Raw genomic sequence first — 18,302 nt, 5'->3', positions numbered from 1 at the left:
ATTTTCACACCATGAATAAAGACTTCAAGGAACAGAAATTTTCTGCAGACAGAATTTACTAATGTACAGTACAATGTATTAACAGGATGATTATATTTTGATTGTCAGAGAAAATGAGTTTGGACATTTGACTATAATTGCTGACAGGTTTTGGCTCCTGGCTATGTATTGTGTTTATTATTCTTACTGGAAATTGCTGGATGAAACAATTACATTCCCAGTAGCTTCTTAACAACTTTTGCTTCTTGGTTTCTTTTTGTAACTGCTTGTATCTAATGGGTTTGTTCTTCACTATCAACAGTTGATTATCAGGTGTGTATCCTTTTCGCACCTGTAAAGTGATAAAACGTATTAGAGTCAGATGGCCCTTTCACACTTCCGTAGAATCAACATTTATTACACGAAATTCATTTTGAAAATATTTCTGAAATGTCTAGGTCTGCAGCTCTCAAATACGGAAATATCTTACACCCAAGGCTTATACTGACACTTTCAGACAACATCAAAAAGGACCTTTTGAGTGATTTGACAAAGTTCCAAAAATCTGTTTACCCTTGCTCCATTATAGACCCCTGTGGTTTTGTAGATGAAAAACTCACATGTCGTACTAAAGCCAAGGTATTCAAATCGTTAGAAAATGCTGAAAATCAACTTCCCATTAGCAAAAAAAGAAAAAAAGAGAAGTCCATGTGCATACATTTTTACGGGGTGACCCCTGCGCGTGACCCCTGACTATCGACCAATCCAAAGGCGACTTTCGTTTTCACGTTTTGCATGTCTACTTTCATTTTCTATACTTACGGAAATAGCTGAAGGTCAAGTGACGTCATTTTCTGTGTTGTCAAAAACATACATATGCCTTGCGAAAAATGTGCCTGGTGTCCTAAGGATAATTATAGGTAAAAACAATGATTTTAATTTTTCTAGTAATATTCCAGTTACTTTGGTTGCACATATGATAAAATCTATTCACCATATTATAAAAAGTTTGAGTCGTTTTTATACGCCCAAAGGGACGTATTATGTTATGGTCCGTCCGTCTGTCTGTCCATCCGTTATCAATTTCATGTCGGCTCTGTAACTCTTGAACCCCTTGAAGGATTTCAAAGAAACTAGACACAAATATTCACTACACCAAGACGACATGCAGAGCGCATGTTTTAGATGTGTCATTTCAAGGTCAAGGTCACACTTAGGGGTCAAAGATCATATGAGTGTGTTTCGAGTCCGCTCTGTAACTCTTGAACTGCTTGAAGGATTTCAAAGAAACTCAGCATAAATGTTCACCACACTGAGACAACGTGCAGAGCGCTTGTTTTGGATGACTAGCTTCAAGGTCAAGGTCACATTTAGGAGTGAAAGGTCATATGAGTGTGTTTTGTGTCCGCTCTGTAACTCTTGAACTGCTTGAATGATTTCAAAGACACTTGGCACAAATGTTCACCACATTGAGGTGACATGCAGAGCGCATGTTTTGGATGACTTGCTTCAAGGTCAAGGTCACACTTTGGGGTAAAAGGTCATATATGACTTTGCTTTGTGTATATTGCTCTGCATTGCAGTGCTCTTGTTTTTATTTGGCAGATCCCTTTTTGTTCTCTTACAATAATTTTTTTTTAATTACTTCCCTTTTTTATTACTATAAATAGCTTATTTTGAAACTTTATTATTATTGGCCGTAGGGAAAAACCGAGGCCACTTTTCTGTGGTACAACATGGCTGGTACATCCAAGTTTTAGATGTGTTTTGACATAACTTTACCTGGTAAGAATTTTTTTGTGGACTTAGACTTCTTTTTTGTTGTTCTTGTCCTTTGGGCTTCAACAGTCAAGTTCTTTAAATTTTGCTCCCATCCTTTGATGTAACCCTTCGGGCATATATTGTCCCGCTTGGCGGCGCTCTTGTTTTCATTGCAAAACACTTTCTATGTGATGTTGATGTGTTGACGTAACACAACTGTCCCAATGCTTTCAGTGACTCCACCAATATTACAAAGTAACTGAATGATAATTGGTCTAGTGGTGAAACAGTCCTTCAACAAAAGATTTTTGAAAAACACAAGGACATAAAAAAGTCATAACAGTTTTAATAAAATTGCACTGAATTTTTGAAAAACAGGCAGTGTTGAAGAAATGGTGGTTCACAAGTTTGTAATCAACTTTTTGATTCACACATTTGATTTTTCATGGATTCCATGTTTATACCAGTTACAGCATGGGCTCCCCATGCAGTGTCCTGTGACAAATGTCATGCTTTGAGTAACACAAAAGAAACCACCATAGTAGATCAAAATGATAAATGTATATCAAAATATTTACATAGTTGCAAGAATGAGATATTTACCAAGAAATTAGTGGATGTTGCATTTTTACTTTTCTTGAGTGTGATAATCTTGTCAAGTATAATAACGCAATGTTTTCTGTAAAATATCAAAAGTGCACAGATTTTTTTTTTTTTGCAACAAAGTTATTAACACATAAATTAGTTCTCACTGAAATTGTTATTACTGAAACCTTAAGTGACACTTGATAGATATTTCTTCGTTTCTTTGTAGTATAATTTGAGTCATCTTTCTAGAAAATGTAAAATCTCTTTCGTAATTTCTATCTCTTGTTTAGTTCATTATTTTAGTATTTCCCTCAAATTTTTTGAAGATGTCTGGAGAACATAACCACTTTGTTTTTAAGATTCCTTCTTCATGTCACACTTGTAATAAATAACTCTGAACAACACACAATATTGGAATCTTAATTGTCTACCTTTGATATTTTCCTTCTCACTTCTCTACATCTTCACAAAAACATATGAGTATGCCACTTGTCTTAAAAATTCCTGTGAAGTTTCATCATAAAAGAATTTGTTTGTTATTCATTTGACATTTAATACTGGGATGTTTCTGCGCTGTTTCTCGGCAGTTGCAGCAAGTGTTGCTACCTGTTCTAGATTTGAGAAGATTTTTACCCCCTGCGGAAAAGTCTTTAAGTAATTTATTTTGAAATTGCTTGGCTATAGACGTTTGTTTTTTTCTCTGTATTTTTTAATAGATCGAAATGTCAGGATAATGAACTGCTACAGACACAGCTCTCTACCTTTATGCTCTTAATTACTGTAATACAAGCCCTGAATTACTTTTAATTACCTGTAATTATCTCTACAGAGTGTAATAGTAATATTAGGATGGGTACTTGGTTGTTTTGGCTTATCTTAACCACAGGGACAGAGTGAGCAATTTATTAGAGTAAGTGGTTGGTCTGGCATCCATCATCATAAATTCTGTCTTCCATCATGCATCCATTTTTTTCACTTAAACATGTTTTCGTCAGAACCTTCAGGTCAGGATTTCACCAAATTTATGCATGGAGTTTTCTCAAGTCTGCTTGACTGTCATGCCACAGCTAGAAAGAAGAAAACCCGTTAAGCAACTTAGGTTATGAACTTTTTGATGGTTCTTCACCAAAATATTCAAATGGTTTCTCTTTACTGCATTAAGGCCATGCCAAAGTGGTAAGTAGTTCTTTGGGAATGACCTCTTCAATGATTTTGTCTTTGAGAAAAGAAAAATTCACCTGCATGAATAGAAAATATCTTGAAAGAAATATCCTTTTTTATTGCACGGCCAGTTAATAACAGCAAAATGTTCAATAAAATATGATTTAGATAGTGACTTTCACAATATTTGGTTCTACTAAGACACTTGATTGTGCCAAAAATAATTCCATTTGATGTGATTTTTAATTCATTGAAAAAAGCAATAAAAAAACTATTCATTTTCATTTCCAAAAGCTCAATATTGAGCTACATCCTGGAATTTGCATAAGAAGAAAACATTGTAATGACTGTTGGTATTTGGCTTAAAAACAGTTCAGGTTGGTAAAAGCTGAGGTTCAGCATCACAGTTAATATAACCTTGTTATTTCGCAGTAATCTTGACTCATGAAAGTCTTTGTGCAGGTAAAATGCTCATTTTCTGTATAATTAAGATAGATTAGAGACCAAGGCTTTAATTTAGTAAATTGCATTTATTCTGTACAGAAATATTTAGGTAATTTTTAGGAATATGACAGGTGGAGAGCATTAATTCCATGGAATTCTCTGTTGTTTTTTTAGACACATTTTTTGGAGTTCTGTAAGCTGTTATTGTACTGGAGATTGCACCATTTCATACCTGGAAATGTAACTTTTGCATTTTCTTTTGAATTAACCATCATTAGTAAAGATATAGACAAACTGTAAGGTTCATTGTCTTCATTTGACAAAAAGGGGATTTTGTCCACTTGTGTCTAAAAGTGAGCATCTTTGGAGAAGTATTAAACTTTGGGGTTTTATCTTTATGTCGTACATTAAGGTAATTTTGCACATTCGGGTGGAATTTTATTCTACAATATACAATATTATTAAGCTCTGATTTTTCAAAACTACAGAATATACTTAGAAAATTAGGTCAATAAAAAAGATAGGGCAGTGTGCTTGATTTTTTGCTAGAATGAAAAATTTGGGTCAGTTGGAAGATCCGAATTTTGATTAGAAAATTTTCTACAGTGTTACTAATTAAGGTCTCACAATCACAATCTATAACACGATGGAATGAAATGTATAGGTTTGTGCGCTTGGTTTTTGAGACATTTACACATAATTAAAGAGATTTGCATATTGCACCCTGATTTCATGATATTGTTCGGAATTATGTAACATGTCAAACATTTTAGTATCATATTTTAACTTTAGAAAGATACTATTAACATTGCTGTTTTAATAAATTTACTCACTGATAAAACGATTTTCATTTCTGTATACCGAGTCTAGGTTTTAATCTACGTTATCTGGATCCATTACTTCTGATTTATCAGAAGTGCAGACATGTGGACACTTATTTTGGCCCCCCCCCCCCCCCCCCCCCCCCCCCACACACACACACACATCTGCGAAGCAAATAAGCTGACTTAATGAACTATACAAGAGACTTCTTATGTATTGTAGGTCAACCTCAAAATAATGAATAAGACGTGATTTCTCCAGAAATAAATTTTGCAAGATACCCTTAAAATCTGCTGTTAATTATGTTAATCAAACTTTCTGGTTGATTGTGACTGTTTCAAGCTAATTACGATGACATAAGTGGAAAGATTTTGCATCAGTTTTTACATGTTCTGTGGTTTTTACTTCATGATGATATCATCTGTTTGTAATTGATGGTACTATATTGTCAAAATGTTTAGAACTTATTACTGCTATAACAGCTAAAGACATTAATCAATTGCTGAATTCCTCTGTGTTAGAAGAGGAGGAATAGTTTTAGGATGTGGTTTTTTACTATGTTTATATAGAGATTTGCTTGATTTTTCAGCTTGACTGTGCTTTTCATCATTGTCTAGATCACAAAAGTTTTACATGCAAACAGTTTTCTCAGAAACTGTTGGATTGAATGCTTTCAAATTTCTAACAACTCTTTGGCACCCTGAGGAGATCTTACTGGCCAGGTTCCATAATTCTGGCTTACATTTTAATACAGTTATGCTCCTTTTTGGCAAAAAATTTGCATTTTTCATTCTTAAGATCCAATTTAGCATTCAGACTCAACAATAGTCTTCCACATTGCGAAATAACTTGACAGGTTCCATATAGTTGTGCCCTTTGGTATTTAAGAAGTTTTGGACAAAGTTTTGTATATAAGCATACTGGACTAAATGCTTAAAAAATCCACACACATGTTCATGAACTGACTTATTAATACACAGGCCAGAGCTTTACATTTTAACACAGTATTGCTCCCCCTGTGAAAAAGGTTCATGAACTTATGAAATAGTTCATGAATAAATATTCATGAGAATCAAAATTTATGTTTCATGTATTTCGATATTCATGAAAAAATAATACATGAACAAGTTCATTGAAATTCATGAAACATAAATTTTGATTCTCATGAATATTTATTCATGAATTTTAATTCATGAACAAATTCATGAATATTGAAATTCATGAAACATAAATTTTGATTTTCATGAATATTTATTCATTAACTATTTTTGTAAAAAGAAAAAAAAGGTCATGAACAAATTCATGAACTAGTCAAGGAAACCTGGTAGGAGTGTAACACTATGAAACCTGAGAGATCTGCATGTAATGGAATTCTTTTAACAATTTCGGTAGAGCTTGATACAAGAAAAAATCCTGTAGGTCAAAGTGTTTTCAGTTAGCCTGGCCAGAGACTGTTTTTTTTTAGTCTCTGCTGAGTCACTGTGACAGACATTTTCTGCCCTCGACAAATGACATGTTGAGTAAAACAGTAAACTACAGTGGGATTTGGAGCATAATAAAAAGTAAACAATTGCTGTATAAAATACAAAACATTAAGTTAAACAATGTATAATCTACTTTAATCTCAAGATTGAAATTCAGATTCTAGCTTTGCTTCAGGGTCGTGAAAACTTGTGACATTTTAAAAGGATTTTATTTTTTTTTAAATGAACGATTTATGACAACATCATAATTACTTATTTGATTTTCAGTATACTCATTCCTTTTAAACAATTCCTAACTGTAGTATGATAATTATTTCCTTCTTATTTGCTGCACAAACTTTTCAAAAATTGCTGAATCGCATGATTGTGCAAAAAATTTCCCAGCATGCAACAAAATATAGAAACTGATCATGTGACATTATGAATTTAATGTTTATGAACATTCATGAAAAGTTCATGAACTTATTCATTTATTGTAAAAGGTAATAAACCTAAGTTTTATGTTTAATGAATGAACAGTTCAGAAACTCACAATTGTGTTCAAGAACTGGTTACACTGAACTAGAAAAAGGTTTTGAATTTTAGTACTTTTAATGAACCTGTGTTCATGGACAATTTTGGTTCTTACTCTTAGTCTAGAACAACAATAACTTTCAGGAACTGGTAAAGTTCTATAAGTTCTTGAACTTTTGCAGTTTTTGAAGCAATGTTGAAGAACTATCATTGTTCTAGAATCACAGTCTAAGAACTGTTATGCTGTCTCAAGAATAGTTCTTTAAGTTCTTCAGAAGTTCTTGAATGTTCAAGAACTTAATACAAGTTCTAGAACATTTTTTACAGGGTCATAACCCCGTAGTTCCTGAATCACAATTTCAATCATTATCTGAATTTCATTTCCAAGTTCATGAATTTCTTAAGTTATTTAATGGATTTTCTGAAATGTTCATGAACTACATTTACAAGTTCATAAAATGAAAGTAATATTCTTGAACTTGAGAGTTCATGAATTTAAGTAAGTGAACTTTTCCTAGTAGTTCATGAACTTTTTTGATAATTCATGAAATAATTCATGAATTCTTAAAATTCATGAATAAATTCATGAACTTCATGAACCTTTTTCACAGGGATCAACTTCCAACACATACTCAAACTCGCAGTTTTCCTCTTCTGATTATATTTGTTTGTTTGTTTTAGGTTAAATGCCGTTTTTCAACAGTATTTCAGTAGTGTTCCTGGGTTCTGTACCAGTACAAACCTGTTCTCCGCAAATAACTGCCAACTTCCCCACATGAATCAGAGGTGGAGGACAAATGATTGCAGACACAATGTCTTTTATCAAATCGTCACGAAGAACATAAGCCCCGCCCGGGGATCCACCCCGCGATCCGTAGACCAACGCTCTCCCTACTGATTAAGATCTAATCATTATCGTTGCACTGCTGCAAAAAATGTTGTAATAAGTACATTTGTAATTGCACATGCTTTTAAGACCTGATGTAAACAATTTTTGATCAACTATTGATCAAAGAGTCTTCAGTAAACAATTTCATTATCAGCTCAAATTTACCAACATGCAAACAGTTTAGATAATCAGAGAATACATATTGGGATTCCATTCTCACAGCAGGCAAAAAGTTTTAATTAACTATTTCATTTTAACTACTGAAGGTGCGAAATATTTTGACACACATGCTCAAAGATGCGAAATATTGACACATGTGCTGGAGTTTGCCAGAAGCAACAGTGAACAGATTATTTATTTATTTATTTGGATTTTATGGCGCACCAACACAGATTAATACACAGGGACGAGTTGTTATGCTTGAGTGATTGAGTTATCGGCAAATGTGTCTGGTGGGTGGGGGGGGCTGCATGCATTGCTCGAGTGAGCTCGGGTTGAGATTAATGCATGCACAAGAGAGTGGTGTTCACTGTAACTTCAAACTGATATACATGTAACACTGCAATATAAATTCTTCTGATCATTCATGGATTTTGCGCTTTATGTTAATATCAATGAGAATTTTATATGTTTACTGGGATTTAATTTACACGTTGAAGCAGTCTTGAATTCTATGTAAAATAGTCGTAACACAAAACGTAAATTTGATGGTACAGTGAATTTAAGCCATAACCAGTATTTCCTAGGCATTTATGTTTGTTGGTAGGGGGAGAAGGGTGTAATAACACAAAGACACGAAAGAATGTATGGGAAAATGAAGCAAATATTTCTTTTCTTGGTATGTGGTGGAGATTATGTGCAAAAAACTGTATTGTCTTCACCGGGAGGCTAATGTTATTGCCAGGATTAGTGTAAAATACAAAATAACTTCTATTAATTAGCAATCTGGTAGGCTCTATTGAAGCCATATTGTTTTACTTTGTTGATGATCAATTAAAGGTGGGAATGACATGTTTATAATGTTGGTGAAATGTGAAGAATGCTTACTGGTGATAGGTGAGCGGGTCTGGCTACATGCCCAGCCAGTGGAAATAAAAACCACCAGCTTATAATCCCCTGTATTGTATTGCTCAAGTAGTTACTAGTGACAGTTTGGAAAAGTTCCATAATTCATGCTGAATATTATGACAGTTTAGAAAATTGCCATACCTATTTTTTTTCTCTGATTAATATACTGCAGGCATTCTCTCAATATAATTTGTACTTTACAAGTAAGTGTATTATATTCAAATAATTATACTCAGAGAGTTCACTAAACTGGTTAGCCACATATTAATCAGTAATAATGTTATCATATAAACATTTTTCCAAGATGGGAATATTTGCTTGATGCTATTTTTTAAGTCATTTTGGTGTATGAAATGCATCATGACTGGAAAATGGGATATATTTGTTGCAGGATAAAAACCTTTCTTTACTAAGTTTTGTGTTAATCAGCCACATGTCTGTAATGCCTGTAATATTAGTAATTTACATCAGACTTTCCTTTGCCCACACAAACATTTAATGTTGTACAAATTTTAAGATTTATCGTTGCTACCTTGATGAAAATATATTGGCAGTATAAGAGTGTTTTACAAACGTAATCTAACTCCCACAACATCTTCTAATGATAAACAACCGTTCAGCCATCTCAGAACTTCTAAAAAAAAAGAAGGAAGGGATAATGAATTTAACTTTGACTGACAATACATAAATAAACTCTGGCATTTTCACAGATGGTTAAAACATCATTGGAAAATTGTTCAACGGAACATCATGGCATTTTCAGAGTTGATTTCAACTCAGGTATGAAGTAGCATCTTCTCCCTAACTGTCTTCCTCTCTTAGAAGAACATTACAGCCTGTTACCCTACATGTATGGTAAAATAATCATTTTTTTTTTTTTTTTTTTTTTTTTGGCGACTAAAAGAGATAGAAGTACATTGCTATGATGGTAGAAGTTTTTAAAATCTGAAATGTGAGGGTTGTCCTCAAAGTTGAAATGTTCATGATCAGGAAAACTAAATATAGGATATAGTATAGAGATGGTACCTACCCAAAGAAATCAAAGGGGGACAACTCTGGACTGATCAATAAACTGAAGCCAACATTAAACATTGATCAAAAGTGAAAGAAAAATCTGATAGGTCCTTTTTCAAACAACTTATCAGGCAGACAAAATATGACCTACATTTGTTTAAATCCCTTTGTATTCAATATACAATATGCACGCTTTTCTCATGACTTACACTGACAGTTATTTTGTAAGTTGTAGTGAGGCCCTGATAGAAAGTTTAGTAATGCACGAAGATTATATAGAATAATGCATACATTTCTTTGAAGAAAATTAACGACATTAAGAAACGTTATTAAGTTTTGATCTTTTAGCCAAAGTTGTTTATTTATTGTTCTCAATGGTGATACATTGGTTTACACAACATTTATATATCAAAATGTAAAATGTATATATCCAACAATGAGAAATAACAAAAAAAGTTAAATTGGTAACACAAAAATTCACTGTCGTCAAATATAATTACAATGTTTAAGGTAGCGGTTGTAATTACTACATGTTAAGGTAGCTGACAGGTAATGACTCTATGTAATGTATTTTAAGCAATTCTCAATTTAAACATTCTCTGGAGGGAACTAGCATGATCATTTGCTTTCCTTGAAAAACGAATAAATGCTGAAAAAGCATATGGAGATTACTCTTTTTGATGACTTTCGTTACAGGTCAACTACCCTAAACAAACTAAAAGGTGTTTTATTTATTGTTGAAAACAAAGTAATCGGATAATTTCAGATATCAACATTAATTTAAAACTAATACCGTTTACACAACTTGAAAAAATGGCTTTTGTTGGGGCCTCTCATTTACAAATATATCAACAATTATCACCTGAATTGAATGCATTCATGAGTGGAAAATATTGATGGTAAAATGATGTAGGGGTTTGTTTACAATATAAAATCTTTAATAACTTCTTTAAGGTAAAATTTTGGTATGGTTTTGGTAAGCTTATAATAAAGAGCATGTCATTCTCTTTCACTCAGAAATTTTTCAAGCGTTTGAGACTCTTGGCTAGTCTTGGAATTTGACTTTATTAAAAGACAAAAGGAAGTTCAGTATAGGCTCTTTCAAAATGTTGAAAGTAGAGTAAACTTACCTTATACTCTATTGAATTTATTTAGCTGTGGGAGCTTTTGATATAGACTATAATTTGGGAAGTCCTAAAATCTTTGAAAAACGGTCAATACAAGAGTTGTCCATTTTGCTTCAGATATTTTGAGAAAGTCATTTTTATATATCAAATATTTCTATTTTTGACATGGAGAAGAGGAAAACCATAAATATATTTAGAAAATTGGTGCACTTAGCTATCATTTCACTCTGAAAAAAAAACTATAAAGATGAATTTGATTTTTTTAGGTACCATCTCTATATAGTAGTCAAAAACAATTTGACCAGCAGTTATGCATGTATCAACCTTCTACATTACTCTTATATTGCCTTTTGCCGTTAGCAAAAATAATAGTTGCATTTTTTTTGTACGCAGATAATTATGGGATAGAGCTGTAATACATTTTTGTTGTTATTTTTTACTTGAAATATACATAAAAGTCTACACTACAGAAAATTAAGATTTGCCAAACAATAATTTTAAGTTAGATAATTGGTTTTGTCAAAGAGGAACTTCACATGATCAGGATAAAATAACTTAATGCAATTTTTTTGTTTACCCAAGTAGTTCCTGTAATAAGAAAAATTGTTGCCATGGTAACAAAAAGTCCAGAAAGATATAGTAAGCATGGTATGATGCTTCGAAAATGCAATAACAACACAACACCATAATCCTTATTGACATGTTATCTATCTGCTTGACCAGAGTTTGGTTGCAACATGTGAACAACATCACAAAGGCTAACTGAAAGTTTTGATACATATGTTGCACTGAATGCACCATACTTAAGTATTTTAAAGAAGAATAATGAGAATTATGGCATGTCTTAGCCGCCAATTCTTGGCCAAATATATGTTTTACAAATTGTTCTTGAAGCCTATCCGCTCAGCTCAGTTACCTAAGGGAGAGTTGTGCATCTACAGGTTTGTCCCAGGGTAAGGCATAATGGAACACTAGTTAGGTTAATGACCCACAGGTAAGGGTAAATAACTGAAATACTGTTGAAAAACTTTGCTAAACCCAAAACAGACAAACAAGTTGTTCTACGCATTTTACTAAACTCCTCTTTTCAGAATAATATCCATGTACATGCATAGTGGTGCATGACTTTTTTGCACAAGATGATCTGAAAACTTCATTATCGTTTTGGAACACTTCATGCTCTGCCAAAGAGGAACATTTAACGTAAATGACATATAGTGCTAGACCTGAAGGAGAATGACATAAATGTTAGATACCTTTCTGCTTAGACATTCTTGCTAAATAAAAAAAAAAAGAACAGTCAATGTCTTGGTCTACAGGTATTTGTGTAGGTGGAACAGTATCAACAGTTTGTAATATTTCTAAATACAGATCTTTGAATTCCATCTTGTGGATTTGATGGATTAATGCTTTTGTTGGCTCCAATTGCAGGCTGTTGTTTTATTTAACTTTTTTTTAATACACATTTTAGCAGATTTGTAGAAATTGATAAATGGGTTTACAGTCAAAACTGTATTAAGCGACCAGCAAAGGGAGTTATACAGTCTGGCTGCTAAAGACAGGGGACTGCTGAAGACAGGTTGAAATTAGCAAAATATCAGTTTAGGAAGTTAGTAGACTGGTTGCTTAAAACAGGTGGCCCCCTAAGGCAGATTCAGCTGTAATTTACCTTTGCTATCAATGTCTGTGAACAATGAAACCCTTCCCACAAAGGCATATATCAGTGTCCTCCTTGATGCAAAAAGGAGTCAAGTGACATTTTATAGTTTTCGAGAAAATTGAGTTTAAATGTTTGAAAGTATACTATAAATGTTCTGAGTTAAGAGTTTGCAAGCAGCTATTGTAATGATACAAATTAAATTGATAATCAAATAAATAATAATTATAATGTCATATATATTGAATATTCTGTAAAGTACATATGACCTCAACAGTATTATCAATGATTGACAGAACAAAATCACAACACCTGTCCTTGTTTTGTTAAGGGTGTATCAAAACAGTGTTTGGTACTTTCCTCTTGCTGTCATAATACTGAATCATAAACATATATTATGGCTGCATCCTTACATAATTTTATCATCACAATATGTATGAGTCCCTTTTATATCTGCAATATTTTTTTGAAACTTGCGAGAAAGAAGCATAGAAGTCAACCCTTGCTAATTATATGAGAAAATAATATTTGAAGTAGAAAATTCCTGGACTGGTAGCAAAGTTTTATCCGCCATCAACACTAAACATCAGAGCGAGTGAAATATTTATTATCTGCTCCCTTCTATCAGGTAATCTGAATAAAGGACAGTGTGGATTCCACCGAACCAATTAGTTTCAGTTTTTGTTGATGAAGGAAAACTCATCAAAATTATTTTTCCATGCATGAGTGATAGAATCCTTCAGGGAGGCAGTTTTTACTGTATGGTTTTTCATTTTGTCAGGTGTTTTCAAACACAAGTGTGAAATCTGTAATGTCCCTTATGATTTGTTCTGAGTTCCAGAAATTACTGGGAGTTTTCTCAGTTCAAACATATATATATATATAAGCTGTGTAGCTTCCAGAGAATGCCATATATCGCTGTACTGTATAGAAGAGGAATGATAACCAGCTCTACATATCTGATTGGTTCTTTCCAGCATAATTTTATACATTATAGTTTCTAATAATTGCACAGAAAGTTTTAAACAGTTTTTTTTCTTCTCTTTTCCGAAACATTATACATTACACATTTATTCCATTTGAAAGGGTATAATAAAGTTTTTCGTCATAATAAAGCAAACACCTTTACAGTCTTTGCTAGTTGATTACCATTACTTACATTGTTTGATCTTGCAGGTGGATTCTAGTTTTTCACTAATCAGAGAGCTGCTTATACCCTTTATGACTGTGAGCTGTCCTTGCATTTTGATAAACATGTGCTTCAGTGTAAATCCAGTCAGTGAAATATAATTCTTTAATATTACATTGACATTATTTTGTTTGTCATTTGTTAAAGACATGCATCCAGACTTATATCCAAAGGACCAAAGCTATTGACCAGTAATCCATTCAGTGTTTTATGATATCAGAAATAAAGTTTCATAATTTGTTCCTTCAGGTGACTTAATAAAATTTAGCCTAGAAAAATTTGGTCTTGAAATATAGACCAGCAGTACTGGCAATTTATTGATATCACAACAGTAGGCCTAACGCTTATACCACTCAGGACAGGAATGTCTCCCACACACACAAAAATTTCTTGGTCAGGGTACCAGTACAATAATTATGTCAGACACTTAGAAACCCATTAGTTTAGCCTAAAGGTTAAGAAATAATGATTTAATAGGCAGAATATAGCTGGCTGACGGCTGGCGATGTCTAATGGCATACTCTTGTCTTTAAAGTTCTTTCAAGTAATGAGTATCTTCTCAATATATATATTCAGCTCAAATAGGCAATCAAGTGGTAACAAATGAATTTGGCTAGTATCTGAAACAGTTGTATGTTTTGACATTGTTTTCAATTGAGAATTTTACTTTCATAATTCTCTCCAAATAAGATTGTCAAAATTAGCAACAGTTCAGGCTAACAGTATTGGAAAGTCAACATTTAGTTTAACAGGAATTAGTTTCCTTTGAAACCGCTATAATTGAAATCAGAGATCTACAAACGTATTTAGCAGTTTCATGGGGCCTTGAGAACAAAATATCAAAGCAACACCAAATCATAGATAGAAGAATTAGTTTTTGAAACGTAAAATTGAAACAGAGATATAAACGTAATTAAGAATACAAAACTAGTGTCAGATACTGAGTTACACTATTGAATTGAAAATGTAAAGTGGATGTCCAATTCGACATTCAAATCTGTGAGAATTAAAATTACAGAACATCAGTACATGTTGTGTGTGAAAAATTAATCTCGCATTTGATTTCCATAACAATTGATAAGTTTCACAAGTGATTTCTTTTGATAATTCAATTGAGCAATGAATTCATTTTCTGAAAGCGTAAAACGATTCTGCAAATGGGTTGCAACTACAATAAATTAATCAATTCAGACTTCCCAGATGATCGTCTCTGTTTTCTGGACCAGTAATAATGTTTTGACTTTTGTCCATATTTTCTCTTTCAATTCAACAAGCAGTGCTTGCAGAAATCTATGAATTTTGACATATTTTTGCAACATAAAACTCTTCACTGCACACATAATTCTAAAAATACCAACAGATGTGCAATATATCTTGTTAATTACATGTCTGAAAGTATTATATTTTTGCTAACATTCAATCTTCTGCAGGCAAGATACACACAAGTATTAGAAGTAAAATTGTAGTTTACTAGGATTTAATTGTGAGATTTGCAGCCCTCTCAAATAGCTTTGTATCAGTACAGCAGTTAAAAACACATTAATACAGTTATATTCAGTTTTGCTGGCAATTTAAATATTAGTTAGTGTTAAGATAAAGGTTTCTTGTTAACGTATATTATTATCTTCTCTCTTAGTAATGGATAATGTTTTGCATTTTGAAGTGTTCTCTTTTACAACAAATGAAATTTATAGACAAAGTCATCATTTTATTGTTCTACTGATTTACAGGTTATGCCTGCTGGATTGAAACCGTCTATGCCACCACCAGAGGGCGTTTTTATTTCTGGTTTCTATCTGCACAATGCGTTATGGGATAGCACTAGAGCCGTTTTAATGATGCCTTCATCGGACAGCTTAGGTCTACAGGAGATGCCGATATTTTGGCTCAAACCACTGGATGCCTATACCTCGCAGACACCAAGACGGTTGTACGAGTTGTACAAATGCCCCGTTTATTGTTCGCGAGATACAAGGCAACAAGGGGATAAGAACGTTGTTGTGCATTTTTCACTGCCTACGGAAAATGACCCAAGTGTGTGGCAGTACCAGAGAGCTTTTTTAACTTCTAATATTCCTCAGTCTATGTGACATTATCTACCATTCTCTGGCAAGTTTGCAGTAATGTGCAAGGTACCCCCAGCTTTGTTACCAATATTTCCTGAAGGAAAGACTTGGAAAGAAACCGAGATGGAAAATATCTGCTTGTGAACTGTTGCGATGAACAAACATACTTGTTGTTATCAAATGATGCAGTAAAAACTGTTTTAATTGAAAACAGGATAATTTTAAGTGCATTTTATTTCAACAGCAGAAATGCATATGTCTTGCTGTAGACTTGTAAGCAGTTTTGTTTGATGTTTATTTAGAGAAATGATTATATTTTCTGTTCGATACAGTTATTTTCTTACTGCCAGTTTTTTGCACTAATGAACATTGGAGTTCTGAAAATTCAATTTTCTGCTCAAATTGAAGGGAAAACGAACAAACAACTGTTGGAGAAGATTATTGACTATTTTAAAGATGGAAAATTCATTCCATTCACTGGCAGTATTCCAAAAATTGTTTTTTTGAACTTCAAAAATGCATTATTTTGTAATTGCTATCCAAGAACTTACATTATTATATACTTATGACTATAGTACAAGTTTTCCTTTAAGTTTTTATGATATACAAGTTTTTTGTTCGATTTAATGCCGTCCATTATAAATATTGTATTTATCTTTGTATTTATTTTTTATGCCAAAGATTTTTTTAAGCTCTTACAATGTTAAATGTACAGGTGTTAAATGTACAGGATCCCATATTTGTCAGTATTTTAATGCAGAAATTGTCAGCAGTTGTTCTCAGAATTTTCTGAAAACTCAAGAGTTCTATCAAAACTGTAATAAATTTCTATATAGTGGTGATACTTTGGCAAATTGAAATTGAACATGTTCATTAGTCATTTCTAACTTGGTGAGTGAATAGTATGGGTTCTGATTTATCTGTGATATAAAGTTGATTTTTTCTGCCGAGTGAAAATGTACTTCTTACATAATTATTATACATTGTTTTCTTTTGGAAAAAATAAACATTTCAGAAAAAAGTACCAAATTTTTTTTTAATCCACTTGTCTAGTTACATTGATGACTTACATGTACCCCAACCAGAGTTGTTGAAGGTGGGGAACAGTTTAATATTGGATCACCTTGTCCCATTTGTCTTCCCTTCCATCCATCCCGATAACTTTTTCTCCATTAATTAAACTATTTTACTCAGTGTTAGCTACCAATAAGGGAAAAGTATTAGCACAAGAAACATAACTCTGTCTTGCATATTTTAAAATAGCCTCCCATTTTATTCCAGAGGGATAAAATTTTATAATGGTTAGTCTCTTTGAATTGACAGAATGCTGAGATTGTTTGTATTCATTTGCTCTTAGCTACTTCCCTGATAAGCAGCCTAGTTGGACCAGATTGTATAGGTAACAATTTACAGGTTGGAAGGTCAGTCAGAAAACCGGTTTGTCTGAAGGCATTCATCTCCAACAGTCAACATTGACTGCAAAATTATGTAGGTCATTCTTCCTCTAAGTAACTTTTTTTATACGCCCGTTTGAAAAACGGGACGTATTATGGGAACGCCCCTGGCGGGCGGGCGGGCGGCATCCACAGACTTTGTCCGGATGATATCTTCTACATGCATGAAGGGATTTTGATGAAACTTGGCAGTTGTTCACCATCATGAGATGGAGTGTCATGCGCAAGAACCAGGTCCCTAGGTCTAAGGTCAAGGTCACACTTAGAGGTCAAAGGTCAAATTCAAGAATGTCTTTGTCCGGAGCATATCTTCTTGCCTGAAGGGATTTTGATGAAACTTGGCACAATTGTTCATCATCATGAGAAGGAGTGTCATGCGCAAGAACCAGGTCCCTAGGTCTAAGGTCAAGGTCACACTTAGAGGTCAAAGTGTACAAGAATGAAAACTTTGTCCGGAGCATTTCTTCTTCATGCATAGAGGGATTTTGATTTAACTTGGCACAAATGTTCACCACCATGAGGCGGAGTGTCATGCCCAAGAACCAGGTCTCTTGGTCTAAGGTCAAGGTCACACTTAGAGGTCAAAGGATACAAGAATGAAAACCTTGTCTGGAGCATTTCTTCTTCATGCATAGAGGGATTTTGATATAACTTGGCACAAATGTTCACCACCACGAGACGTAGTGTCATGCGCAAGAACCAGGTCCCTAGGTCTAAGGTCAAGGTCACACTTAGAGGCCAAAGGTCAGATACAAGAATGACTTTGTCCGAAGCATTTCTTCTTCATGCATGGAGGGATTTTGATGTAACTTGACACAATTATACACCATCATGAGACGAAGTGTCATGCGCAGTTCCCTTCTTTAGAATTACTTCCCTTTGTTGTTACTATAAATAGCTTATATTGTAACTTTTTCATTACTAGTCGTAGGGAAAAATCGAGACCACTTTTCTGAAGTACAACATGCATGCTACATCCAATTTTGAGGTGTATTTTGACCAGTCTCTTCCTGGTAAAGATTTTTATGAGGACTTACAATTTTTTTTTTTTTTTTTTTTTTTTTTTTTTTTTAAGATTAACTTCCC

The 18,302-nt window shown here is 33.4% G+C and overlaps 1 protein-coding gene across 1 annotated transcript in view; it reads left to right on the top strand.

The window, feature by feature from the left end:
- LOC123530896 (dynein heavy chain domain-containing protein 1-like) overlaps positions 1-16,791 on the top strand; it is a 161,276-nt gene extending 144,485 nt beyond the window's left edge. Inside the window, exon 99 of the mRNA XM_053518035.1 lies at positions 15,427-16,791. Coding sequence (XP_053374010.1) covers positions 15,427-15,786 — 360 coding nt within the window. The 3' untranslated portion in view covers positions 15,787-16,791. The remainder of the gene's footprint in view (positions 1-15,426) is intronic.
- Positions 16,792-18,302: the final 1,511 nt, after the last annotated feature.

The sequence above is a fragment of the Mercenaria mercenaria genome, chromosome 11 (genome assembly GCF_021730395.1).
Source record: "Mercenaria mercenaria strain notata chromosome 11, MADL_Memer_1, whole genome shotgun sequence".
Taxonomy (NCBI): domain Eukaryota; kingdom Metazoa; phylum Mollusca; class Bivalvia; order Venerida; family Veneridae; genus Mercenaria; species Mercenaria mercenaria.
Note: the sequence above shows the minus strand (reverse complement) of the source record. Positions and strands in the feature narration are given on the sequence as shown.